Here is a 12,458-nt window from a genome sequence, read left to right on the forward strand (position 1 = left end):
CACCCTCTATTTGATAAACTGCAAGTCCCTCCTCTAGCCAGCTTCCCTTGTAAGGGGGTTGACTATAGCTTAGTGCATCACTTGCAGAGGGGCCATGCCCATAACACCAACCCTTGGGGTGAGCTCCATTGAGTCCTGGTTCAAAGCTGATGCTGTAAATGAAAGACTAATACTCCAGGACTTCTGGAAAGGGAAAGCTGTCTACACCTTTGTAAAATAGGGGAGTTCACTATTAAACCTTTGGAATAACTTCCTCCCCACCCTCTGAGAAATGTCCAAGGTTTGTTCTAGCTTGACTGAATGTGTCCTTCTGTCTTGTAACTGCCTGTGGGGGAAACAATGGGGAGGGGATGGTGAATTTTGGTTGTAAGCCCTGTTTCCTTGTCCAGTTCTATATACGCTGAATTTGTTTGCTAGATTGCTAAACTGAAGCAGCAGCTCCAGCGAACTAAGCTAAGTGGCAAGGAGAAGGACCGGAGCTCCCCACTCCAGGGGGACCATGCTGTCCTTGGATCAGTCAGGGTATGTTTCATGTTTCCTCTTCTTCCCCATCTGTTTTGCAGTGTACCCTAATGAGGCTGGGGAGCACAGTCCAGTTCTGCTGCCAGATTACAAATCCAGTTTCTAAGTGATTCTTAGTTTTGTTTAAATTCTAATATCCAGTGTGGTTTAAAAAACAAAACAAAACCTTCCCCATGTACCCCCAAAGGCTTTGGACTGCAGGCAATGGGTTTAATATACACACTTTCCTATCAAGGCTTTCCCCAATCAGCTGGCTTCCTAGAACATCTTGGCTGAAAATTCAGAGCTGTGGGAGATAGACACAGCTGTGCTGGGAGATCTGTATGAGTTTGTGTGGCTGCAGTGTACCCCTGCACCTCAGTCTGACTCTGTGTTGTCACAGGACTCCCCTCCTGGACTCCCTCCTGCATCTCCTGTTTTGAGGCTCAGCCCCTGCTTACATAGGAGCCTGGAAGGACTAAACCAGGAGCTGGAGGAGGTTTTTGTGAAGGAACAAGGAGATGAGGAGCTTCTCAGGGTGAGTTATGTCCCTTTGGGTAGAATCATAAGTATCAGGCTGGAAGGGACCTCAAAGTCATAAAGTGCAGTCCCCTGCACTAAGGCAGGACCAAGTAAACCTACACCATCCCTGACGGGTTTGTCCAAGCTGTTCCTCCAACAATGGAGATTCCACAGCCTCCTTGGAAGCCTATTCCAGAGTTTAACTACCCATATAGTTAGAATGTTTTTCCTAATATCTAACCTAAGTCTCCCTTGCTGGACATTAAGCCCATTTACTACTTGTTCTGTATTCAGTGGACATGGAGAACAATGGACCAGTCTTCTTTTCTCAATACTAAACAAGCCCAGGTTTTTAACTTTTCCTAATAGATCGGGTTTTCTAAACCTTGGATCATTTTTGTTGCTCTCCTCCGGACTTGCTCCAGTTTGTCCACATCTTTCCTAATGTATGGTACCCGGAATTGGACACCGTACTGCAGCTGAGGCCTCACCAGTGCTGAGCAGAGCAGGACAATTACCTCTTATATATGACACTCCTGTTACTATACCCCAGAATATTATTAGCCTTTTTCACAACTGTCACATTGTTGACTTGTATTCAGTGTGATCCACTGTAGCACCCCCTCCCCTGCTGCCCCCCCAGTTTTTCAGCATTACTACCACCTAGCCCGTAAGTCCCTATTTTGTAATTGTGCATTGGACTTTTCCTTCCTAAGTGAGTTATTTTGCACTTATCTTTGTTGAATTTCATCTTGTTAAATTCAACTTGTTAAATTCTCCAATTTGTCAAGGTGATTTTAAATTCTAAGCCTGTCCTCCAAAGTGTTTGCAACTCTTCCAAGTTTGTCACCTGCAGATTTTATAAGCATACTCTCCACTTTATTATCGAAGTCATTAATGAAAATATTTAGTACCAGATGAAGGACTGACCCCTGTGAGACCTCACTAAATATACCCTTCCAGTTTGACAGCAAACCACTGATAACTACTCTTTGAGTTTGGTCTTTCAATCAGTTGTGCGCCCATCTTTTAGTAAGTTCATCTAGAGCACATTTCCCTAGTTCACTTATGAGAGAGTCATGTGGGACTATATCAACTAACATTAAGATATATCATGTCTACAGCTTCTCCCTCATCCACTGGGCCAGTAACCCTGTCAAAGAAGGAAATTAGGTTGGTTTGGCATGATTGATCTGTTGACCTGAATGCACCTAACTTACCTTAACATTCTTTAACATGTTCATTCTCTATCTTAACTTGTTCTTTCCCCCTTGTTGTTAATTGTGTTGAGTATCTGGCCACCTTTTTCGTGAAGACTGAAGGAAAACAGGCCTTAAATATCTCTGCCTTCTTGATGCCATCAGTTAATAGCTCTTTCCTGCTAAGTAGAGGATTTACACTTTCCTTCATCTTTCTCTTGCCCTTAATGTATTTAAAGAACCTCCTCTTGTTGCCTTTCATGTCCTTTGGTAGGTGTAACTCACTTTGTGCCTTAGTTTTTTCTGATTTTGCCCATACATGCTTGTGCTATTCTTTTGTACTCCTCAGTAATTTCTCCATGTTTCCACTTTATATAGGATTCCTGCTTGATTTTCAGAAAGAGCTCCTGATAGAGCCATATTGGCCACTTGCTATTCTCCCTGTCTTTCCTTTGCATCAGGGTAGTTTGCAGTTGTGCCTTTAATACTGTCTCCTTGGGAAACTGCTAACTCTACTGAACTCCTTTCTCCCTTCATTTTCTTCCCATGGGACTTTACCTACCAGTTTCCTCAGTTTGTCTGCTTTTGTGTGTGTGTAAGTCCATTGTCTTTATTCTGCTGCTCTCACTCCTGTCCTTTCCTGGGGATCATGAAATCTATCATTCTGCAATTATAGATTTGTAAAGATTTAGGCACCTAACTCCCATTTGGTTTCAGTAGGAGTCAGGTGCCTAAATACATTAAAATCCAACCCTAAGTGACTTTCACATGGTCACACACTCTGTGGCAGAGCAGAGAACTGAACCAAGGTCTGTTGAGTCCCAAACCAGTGCTCTAACCACTTGTTTGTGGGTTTGTGCTTGTCATTAAAACTAGAGGAAGCAACCGAGGAAGTTCTCTGAGACTCTTAACTGCTTTGATTAGCTGCTCATTTGTCAGCTCTCCACCTTGGGCCCTTTGGGTACGGAACTCCAACCCAAAGCTGAGCCTTAAGGCTGCCCCCTGCTCCACATTCCTCTTCAAACCCACTGCTGCTGTGATATTTAAGAAATCAGCCAGTTAACTACAGTGTTGAGAATATGCTGCATCATTTTAAAAAGCGTATTAAATTATGGTAGTGGCCAAAGGTCTCGGTCAGAATCAGGGCCTCCTTGTGCATATGCAGAAGAGTCCCTAGACAGAGCTTTTAATCTAAAGGATTTGTGCCTATACCAGTTCTGCATCGTTGCCTGTCCCTCCCCATTTGTATGTTGCTTGTCTCTTGTCTAAGATTACATAAACTCTTCAGCGCAAGGGTTGTGTCTTTGTATTGGGCCAGGCTGTCAGTGTCCAGCAAGGCCCCCAGCCTGCCTAAGTATCTTGACATTGCTGCAGCATAAATATTGAATTGTTGTCTAAGGTGCATGGCATTAAACTGGCAGGGAGAGGGAATTAGTCTGAAGGCTAGTAGAGAAATGGCTCTGTAATTCAGCACCTCTGTGTGTTCTGGATGGGTATATGATCTGTCCCTGCCTGTATAAATCCCAAAGCACGTGGTCTGGAGCAGTAGGATTGCTTCAGTCAGCGGAGATCTAAATGCCACTTGTAAGTTCTACCTGTCTGTGTGAAAGGGGGCTGAGGTTGGGGGTTGCTGTTCAATACGCTTTCCTCCCTCTAGATTCTGGATGTTCCAGATGGCCACAGGGCACCTGCCCCTCCCCAGAGAGGCTCTGAGGATCTTTCGCTGCTGACTCTGGAACCCAGCAGTAGCAGCTGCAGCAGCCTTTCTCTTTCCCCATCCCCTTCTGTGCCTCTCCGATCTTCTCCGCACACCCCTGCGAGAGCAGCTACGGAGGAGCTTTCTTCTACACTGGAAGAGCCACTGCGGGACCCCAAGGAGAAAGGTAAATGGCAATAGTTAGGCTCAGCAGTGGCCTTCTCCCAGCATAGAGAGATGTGAATGCAGTAACCCTTTCGGTGCAGCGACCCAGTTCTCTCCACCTCCAGTGTGTGTTGAATTGGGATTGTGGGAGCCCAGAAGTTAAGTAGGAGACGGGGAGTGTGGGGCGGGGTGTCATTGAGTAGGTGCTGGAACAAATTGGAGTTACAAGGACTCTTCTGTGCAGGGTTTTTTTCCTCAGGCACTTGAGAATTCTCAGCACCAGGCTGACTGAGGATACAAGTTAGTAACTGAATGCAGTTCTCATGCCAGGACTTTTGGACACTACTGTGATTTTGGGGAGCTTATCCTGTGTTGATTTAAAAGGGCTCTGTTGAATTCTTCTAGAGTCTTCTCAAAAAAGTCTTCCTTCCCTGCTAGAGGATGGTAGCCCCTCTCCAGTCCTGGCCTTTGCCTCGTCTCCGCGACCTAACCACAGCTACATGTTTAAACGGGAGCCTCCTGAGGGATGTGAAAAAGTCCGGGCCTTTGAAGAGGCGTCGTAAGTATCAGAAGGGATGATGTCTTGAGGGAGAGTTTAAATGAGATGGTGCCAATGCTTATGTGGTTTCTCTTGCCTACATTGTACTGCGTAACTGTCACTCCCCCCTCCTTGGCCTGACTCCAAGGAAATAAACCTCTAAAACAGATTGGAATTGGGGAGCAGCTTCTCTTGGGAAGTATGCAGACATTAGATGTGCTGCCCCTTTGTTGGGTGCAGAAGCAATGAACCAGAGGGCTTCTGACACACTGGAGGACTCTTCTGTGTAGATGACCAGTGGCGCCTGCCTTCCCACCACACACACAAGCACTTTGCTTACCTAACCAACATGCCCACTTGGCCACAAGGGTTGGCCCTCAAATAAACCAGCTCTGCTTTCCCCAACCCTCAGCAGGATGGGGCTGTTGACCTTGCCTGTGCTACTGGCCACCCTTCCTGCTCAGCCTGCTTGTTGGCTCCCATAACCACCCACAGTTCCCTTTGTTTGCTTCCAGTCAGCCTGTTTCCCTTCTACTGGTCTCCAGCCCAATGGTTGAGTTGAGAACTGTAGGGAGGGCAAGCAAGAAGAGGTCAATGAGGGATCCTACCGTTATCAAGGGTGACTTGCGTCTCCTTCCATCTCCAGGCAGGTCTACACTTAAAACGGTGTACCACTGTAGCGCTTCAGTGAAGATGCTACTACACAGAGAGCTTCTCCTGTCGTCATAGCTACTGCCTCTTGTGGAGGTGGATTAACTATGTCAATGGGAGAGCCCTTTGAGGTAGCGCTGTCTACTCCAGGGGTTAGGTCAGTATAAGTGTGTTGGTCAGGAGTGTGGATTTCACACCCCTGAGCAGTATAGTTATACCAATGTACATTTATAGTGTAGACCTGTCCCTAGAGTCTTGGTCTGCCCAGCTGCTCAGAGCCCTCACTCGTTGCTGGCCAAGTGCTTCCTTTGTGTTTCTGAAAGAACTAACAGACTACTCCCTGCCTGGAAAATGGCCAGCTTGCAAAGGGTTAAGACAGTAGGCAGTCTATGCCCTCCACACAACAAGCGTATACTATCAAAGCTGCAATTGCTTGAACAGCTGTATGCTCTCTGAGGGCTCCATTCCTAACCCATTTCCTTTTGTTTCTCTCCCTCCTTCAGATCCCCCAGCCCTGATCAGAATTTTCTGCCCTCCTGTCCCGATAAGAACAAAGTCCACTTCAACCCAACTGGCTCTGCCTTTTGTCCGGTCAGTCTGGTAAAGCCTCTCTTTCCAAATATGGGTTTCCTGTTCAGAAGCTTCCCTACTACCCCCAGCCCCGTGCCATCAGGCACGTTCACCTCCTGCCAGTCCACTGCCCCAGGCCCATTCCTTGGGTCGCGGAAAGACTCCGCAGCAGATGGCTTTAGCGAGGTCTCTAAATCACCTCCACTGAACTTTGAACACTGGAAGCGCACCCAGACAGAAGAGAGTGTCCTCTTTCATAGCTCTCTTGTGGTCTGAGGCCTTTGGGAGACCTGGCACAGCAAAGCATCTGTGGTTCTTCGGTGCATCTTAAACAGCCTGTGGTGCCTTGAAGTTGGGACTTGAGGGTTAGATGGGCAGCCCTGGGACTGAAAACCACAGCAAGTTTCCTCCAGAGCGATGGTGAAAACTGTTAAGTACAATGTGCCACAGGACTCTCTGCTGCTGGAGTGGTTCCTTTCTTCGAGCCCCCCCAGTACTTAAAGCACTTTCTTCTCCTGTGTTGAAATGTCATTTTTTTTCCTGTATGATTGTTTTGCTGTCAAAGAGCAGCTGGGACTCTGCTGCTGGTGAGCAGCATGGAAATGCAAGCTACCTGGCTCTTTAAATGAAATTCCTTGCTGCAGGTATTCAGGGGACATGGGAGATTCCTAGCACTTCTCATCCCCACAGTTGTCATATGGACTTCCTGCACCCAGGGGGAGGGAGGCCAGTAGCTTGGCTGCCTCCTGGAGAAGCTGGTAGAACCTGGCTTAGCTGATTCCAGCTACCTGAATGTCTTGGGCAGAATTTGACAATGCATTTGCTCTCTATCAAAGGCAGCTTGAGCCACTTAAAGCACCCAAAATACAGAAGAGAAAGACGTGAGGGGCTTGGAAGTGAACTGTAGACAGCTCCACTACTGGATATCTGAACCCTTTGAAATAGCCACCTAGAGCTTTCAGGAGCCTCTTGGAATGCCTTGCTGTACAAAGATAGAGAATGCAGATCAGATACCTGCCAGTGCACCTTTGGGAACCTCTGTTTGCAGAGGACCTGTACTCTGGGAAGCATCTTACACGACAGAGGATGAATAAGTAGAGATGTGGAACTGTCTGCATGGCTTGGTAGGTAGTGGAGGGCCTCTCAGACCCCCACAGCCTTTTGTCAGGGGAAGAAGATGGAAATCTGAGTCCAAGCAGCATACAAAAGGTTTCCATGGACTTGTGGAAGGTTGCTGCTAGTAGAGATGTTACATGCTGCTTTCCAACCAAATGCCGTGGACATCCTGACTGGTTCTGGTATCGTTTGCGTGTGCAGAGGTGGAGTTGGGGATCAGAACCATTTTGTCTCACTGCAGAAAAACATTATGCACAGACATAAGATCATCCTAACTGGGCTGGAGTCTGAGATCCTGCTAGACCCAGAGATGCTTATCCCAGCACAAAGCCTTATAAGGTGAAACTATAACATGAGGAATTCTGATTGTAATGCCTCTTGAAAATGAAAGTATTTGATTTGTGTTCTGTTGCTAAGGCTCTGGGCTGTACTGAACCCTATTTTCTTGTATCTGATGTAGAAACTCTATTTTCTTCCAAAGACACTATTTTTGCAGCTGTTTGAAGTTTGTATTTTATGTATGTATTGCAAAGCTTAAAGGAGGAATGTTAGCCTTGGAGTTTTTCTTGTCTTGTGTTCAGAGTTTTTTTGCAGATCTTGGTGTTGCCAGTAAAAAAAAAAAAAAAATTACAGGCATCCAAAGCTCCTTTTCTTTCTTTGGGGTTTGAGTGTATTTAGTCTAAACTGGAATCTTTGGGTAGTTCAATCGATGGCCGCTGAAACGACAAACAGGCTGGATAGACTGCATTTTCTGCTGCAATGGCCTCTAGCTGTTGACACGGTACCTTCAGCTTAGAATGTGTGCCTGCCAGCCCATTGCTGGTACACAGCAAAGGGAGGGGTTCAGTGCTATTTGCTACTATCTGCTAGACATGCAATAGCTCCAGAGCACATGCTGCACAAGAGACTGGCTAGTGTGCTATATGTCAGGTGGCCCTTGTCCTGTTTTTAGGCTTAGGAATAACTTTCTAAACTGTAGCCACATAAGTTCAGTAATGCTAAACAGCAGCTAGTGTTAAAATTGCTTCTCTGTAATGTATTAAAGATGTGCGCTCATCTTAGCAGTATGAATACAGCTTCTAAATTAGGCTGTGGAGAGGAAATGCAGCCGGCTTGGAGGAAAACGCCTACGTACATAAACTCTGCTTCATCCTACTGCATGAACTGCAAAACAATCTCCTTTGCTTTAACTCCCTGATGTTGGTCATAGCATTTTAGTGCTGCACTGGGGGAGCTCTGCAGCTGTTGGTAGCAAAGGCTTATTGAAAATGTGAGAGGAACCTCACTAGGCCAGGTAACCATTCACCCAGTGAGCTGGGTATGCAGAACCGGGGAAAGCTGCAGGCCTCAGCTCAGAACATGTCAGATTTATTAGGGGAAAGTGCAATGAACAAGGTTCCACCTTTTATTTTTATTTGGAAACCTTGAGTCCCTCTGTTCAGCTGTTCTTAAATCAGAATTTGATCTTGCAGTGGGGGAACGCTCTGCTACCAAGAGGAGTTCCAAACTGCTCCCAGCTCTCCAGCTGTTGCCACCTTCTGATGAAGCACCACTGTCATGAGTTTGTGTTTTTGGCAGGGAGAGAGATGGGAAGATTCTTTAAGTAACAAGCCAAGTAGCCTTAAAAACTTTTGATTGCTTATAAACGTGAATTCCAACAACCTCTTCCTGACACGGCAAGTCATTCTACCTGCAGTTCTGCCAGCACCAGAATCTCTGACCTACACCTGCCATACTGCAGACTCTGGGGGAAAGGTTGTCAACCAGGCTAAACTGTATGGAGAACAGAGATAGCAACTAGGCACCAGGAAACACAACTGTACATGTGCTGCCCCAGGAATAGCGTTCTTTGCTGTGTTAATCTGTAAATCCATCATTTAACTCCAAATGGAGTGGGTAATAGAGGTTGCTGTGCTCTGAACAAGCCCCACCATCACTCAGTGCTCTGGTTTGAGACATGTCATGGCTGCTGGTATGTGCTATGCACGGATTACAAGCTTCCTGTATGATTCAGGGAAGTAAGATGGAAAACTGGCCTTCTCATGGAACACTAAGCTTCTCATAAATGGCTAGGGCATTCATTTCTCTGCACCCCCTGCCTGCAGACTGAATGACATACTTCACCCCTCTCCTCCGGTGTGCAATTAAATCTTGATGCTAGTGCCCTGCTGGAGGACTCCTTTCACTGGTCTGCATTCCAGTCAAGTCTGGAATTATTTGAATAAAGAATTACTACTGAAAGGAGAGAGAAGCAGTGAGGGGAAAAAATGACTATAGAAAGGGGAAGCCAGCATTGAAAACCATGGGGCCTTGTGTTTAGTTCTAGCTAGAGCTGGCCTGGTTCATGCAATATGCTCCTCAGCCATAAACTCCACAGCCAGCTAGACTGATCATCCCTCCTCCTGTAGCCAGAGTTAGGACTGGATGCATGGTGTACTTGTTCTGTATACAAAAATGCCCAAAGCTTTCTGAGGGCTCTGGGCTATCTGGTTACTGTGTTGATGATGGTGAAATGTTTGGATTTGTGCACACAGAAAGCAGAAGATACCCAATTCAGTTAAGATTCTGAATGACAGGAAGCTGTATGTAGACCAGAGCTAGCAGGTTCTGCCTGGCTAAGTAATGCAAGTTTGGATAACCAGAGGAAAAATACAACCCCATGCTTCCATCAGCAATATTTCATTTCTTGTCTAACCTGTAGTTGTTCATATAGAACTTCTGTTTTTGTTGCCAGTCTATGGACAATGTGGAGACACTAAATTACATAAGAGCTCTTTATTCACAATCTAATTAGTCCCTGAACCTGGACTTCTGGAACTGAGTGGACAAAGATCATTTTTACAATTTGCAATATCAATATATAGCAATATAAAGCCTGCTGCAGTTTCCACGATATGCATCTGAGGAAGTGAGCTGTAGCTCACGAAAGCTTATGCTCTAATAAATTGGTTAGTCTCTAAGGTGCCACAAGTCCTCCTTTTCTTTTTGCGAATACAGACTAACACGGCTGCTACTCTGAAAAATATCACGTGGGTAAATTTAGCAGAGTTCATTGAGGGAGGGGCTTGGAGATTGCAGGCCAGGTTGATCTTTCCAGTTGTAGGGAGGCATTATGACAACTTAAAAAGCATTCACTGCCTCCATATATTTTTCTCCTCCAGAACCCCACTAGTATAGTTAATCCTCCATTGTGTTCTTTAATATTGGAGGGGTGGGTCTGGTAACTAAAAGCCCTGACTCAAATGTAAAGGATGTAATTGGGTTCTAAAATCACAAAGCAGTTTCTGTAGCACTGTTAACATTAAGTTGTAATAAATATACCTTCCCTATCATCTTAGAGTGTGCCCATACACAGTTCAGTTGGACTTGCTGGTTCTTGCATCGTAGCACAGTGCTGCACTCTTTAGGTTACAGACAAGCATGTTTAAATAGAAGCTTTTTATTGGGATTCAACTTCATGAAGCCACTTCTGACGCTTCTAAATTTGGGAAAATACTGTGCCTCTTTAAACAACATGACCATGCTGCCAATCAGTGTACAACCTCTTCCAAACCCTGTACGTGTCAGCTAGAGGCTGTGTCACTTCCACACTCCTGTGAAGGTGGTGGACCTAGTGGGGAAGTCAAACCTGTTCTCAGCTGCAGGCTGTGTGTTTAAAAATAAAGGGTTTTGCAGCTGTGGGGGGAATCAGCCTAGCAGGAGGTAACCATTCTTGCTAGATGGTAAGAACAGCTTCAGATTAGGAGTTTCTAAAGGGTAATTACAGCAAATCAAGTAGTTTGAATGTGCAAGATGGCAAAATACTAATCTCAACACTGATACGGTTTCTAAAAATCTATCTTCATGGTGAATCTCGGCAGAACAACCCCAACCCCATCCTGCTTTCTACAGGTGTATTAAGATTCTGCATTGGTATTTCCCAAACCTCTGGCTTTAGTCTGAAGAAAAGCAAATTGAACATCCCATGCTGCTAAATGCAGGATGTGGTCCCTACACAAATCCCCAAGCAGAAGGCAGAGCTATGGAAAAGGGCCTGTTGGAGTTAAGAGTTTCTTTTTAAAAGGGGGAGGGAAAAGAACATTCCTTGTGCTGGTGCATGTTAATGGAAACACAGCAGATGCTCCTTTTTAAAAACACAAGGAATGAGAACCTGCAATGCAGTGTAATTGTAGTATTTGTAGATTTGGGGGGCAGGGGGGGTGATTCATCAGTGGGCATGTGATAAGCCCTATGTGAGGGTGGGGAAGGTGGCTATGCTTCAGGGTAGGATGTACCCATCGCTGAAGGTTAAGAGAACTGTCAGAACTGATCCCACTTGCACCCCACCTACAATAGCCCCTATGCACTGCTGGCGAACGGCTCTGTCATGAAAACCTCTCCTGTGAGGTGTCTCTTGCAGGGGGGGTAGAACAGGCCCTATGCCTCCCTTATGAGGGCAATGTCCTAGGGCTGTCTTATGCCTGTTCTGTGACCCCAAAATGAACATCATGTAAGCAGGAAATCCCTTCTGCTTCATACCTATTTTCAATTGTGTAGGGGTTTAAAGCCCAGAGTTAGGATTTGCCTCTGTTCATTTGCTTTCTGGACAAGACTTGATGCTATACCTGAATAGGGTAATATGTACCACTCCTAGATGTACTGGACTAGACTCCTTACACAGGTAATGATGCTTTGTCTTGAGTGCCAGTAGCCTCTGCTTTTGGAACAGGAGAAACTAGGTTCTGACCCCAGCAAGACAAGAAGTGAGTAGTGGACTGAACTTCAAGTGACCTAGGTTCAATTCCTATCTCCGCGAGACTTACTGTGTGAGGTAGACAGGTTACTTGATTCTGCACCGATTCTTATCGCCAGGGGAGAACTATGTGCAACAGAGGACTTTGTTTTGGGTTGTTTTCTAAATGTCCCCCGTGCTCTGGCTGTAGTAGAGATGGCAGCCTGCAGAAGTGCACCTGGCAGTTGGGGTGGAAGATGGTGGGGGTTGGGAAAGTCCCTCCTTCCTCAGGCAGTTCACACTACAGGCTCAGAGCTGGTGCTGGGAAAGCTCTTGTTTTCTACATCAACAAGCTTACTGTGCTGGCTGGAAAACTTCCATGGAGCTGCCGACCACGGGCCTCAGCCTGCTGCTTTAGATGAGCTGGGCTTAGTCCACGGGCGGGGCTTGAAGGTGACTTGCTCTTCTGTGGGGAAACTACTGCAGGGGGCAGAGCCCAAGTTGCTGAAGTCACAGGCTGCAGGATCCTGTACTACTGTACCCTGCCCCCCCCAGCTGTAGCCCAGGGGCTAGTGCTTCACTCCTTCACAGGGGTGCAGGGGAGGCTGAAGTTGTGGCCCAAAGGGCGGTACGGTGGATGTGGGGGCTGGTTCTATTGGAAAAGGATGCGAGGTCATCCCTGCACATGCTGGCCAGGGCATCTCACGTTGGCAGGGGGTGGGGTGGGGTGGGGGTGGTGTCGGCACGTGGTTCTACCACTAAAAAAAAAAACACACCCAGGACATGTAC

The 12,458-nt window shown here is 46.3% G+C and overlaps 1 protein-coding gene across 2 annotated transcripts in view; it reads left to right on the plus strand.

Moving 5' to 3' along the window:
• The window catches only part of FAM117A (family with sequence similarity 117 member A), a 31,992-nt gene extending 21,772 nt beyond the window's left edge, over positions 1 to 10,220 (plus strand). The window contains exons 4-9 of one of the 2 annotated variants that reach the window (XM_084615665.1): positions 418 to 522; positions 905 to 1,039; positions 3,880 to 4,105; positions 4,489 to 4,642; positions 5,776 to 5,863; positions 6,679 to 10,220. In XM_084615665.1, coding sequence (XP_084471791.1) covers positions 418 to 522; positions 905 to 1,039; positions 3,880 to 4,105; positions 4,489 to 4,642; positions 5,776 to 5,863; positions 6,679 to 6,687 — 717 coding nt within the window. In that variant the 3' untranslated portion in view covers positions 6,688 to 10,220. Of the gene's footprint in view, positions 1 to 417; positions 523 to 904; positions 1,040 to 3,879; positions 4,106 to 4,488; positions 4,643 to 5,775 lie in introns of both variants that reach the window. The other variant, XM_084615664.1, reaches the window with a different exon arrangement.
• The last annotated feature ends 2,238 nt before the right edge of the window (positions 10,221 to 12,458 follow it).

This window comes from Lepidochelys olivacea (genome assembly GCF_965140295.1).
Source record: "Lepidochelys olivacea isolate rLepOli2 genome assembly, chromosome: 27".
In the NCBI taxonomy this organism is placed as follows: Eukaryota; Metazoa; Chordata; order Testudines; family Cheloniidae; genus Lepidochelys; species Lepidochelys olivacea.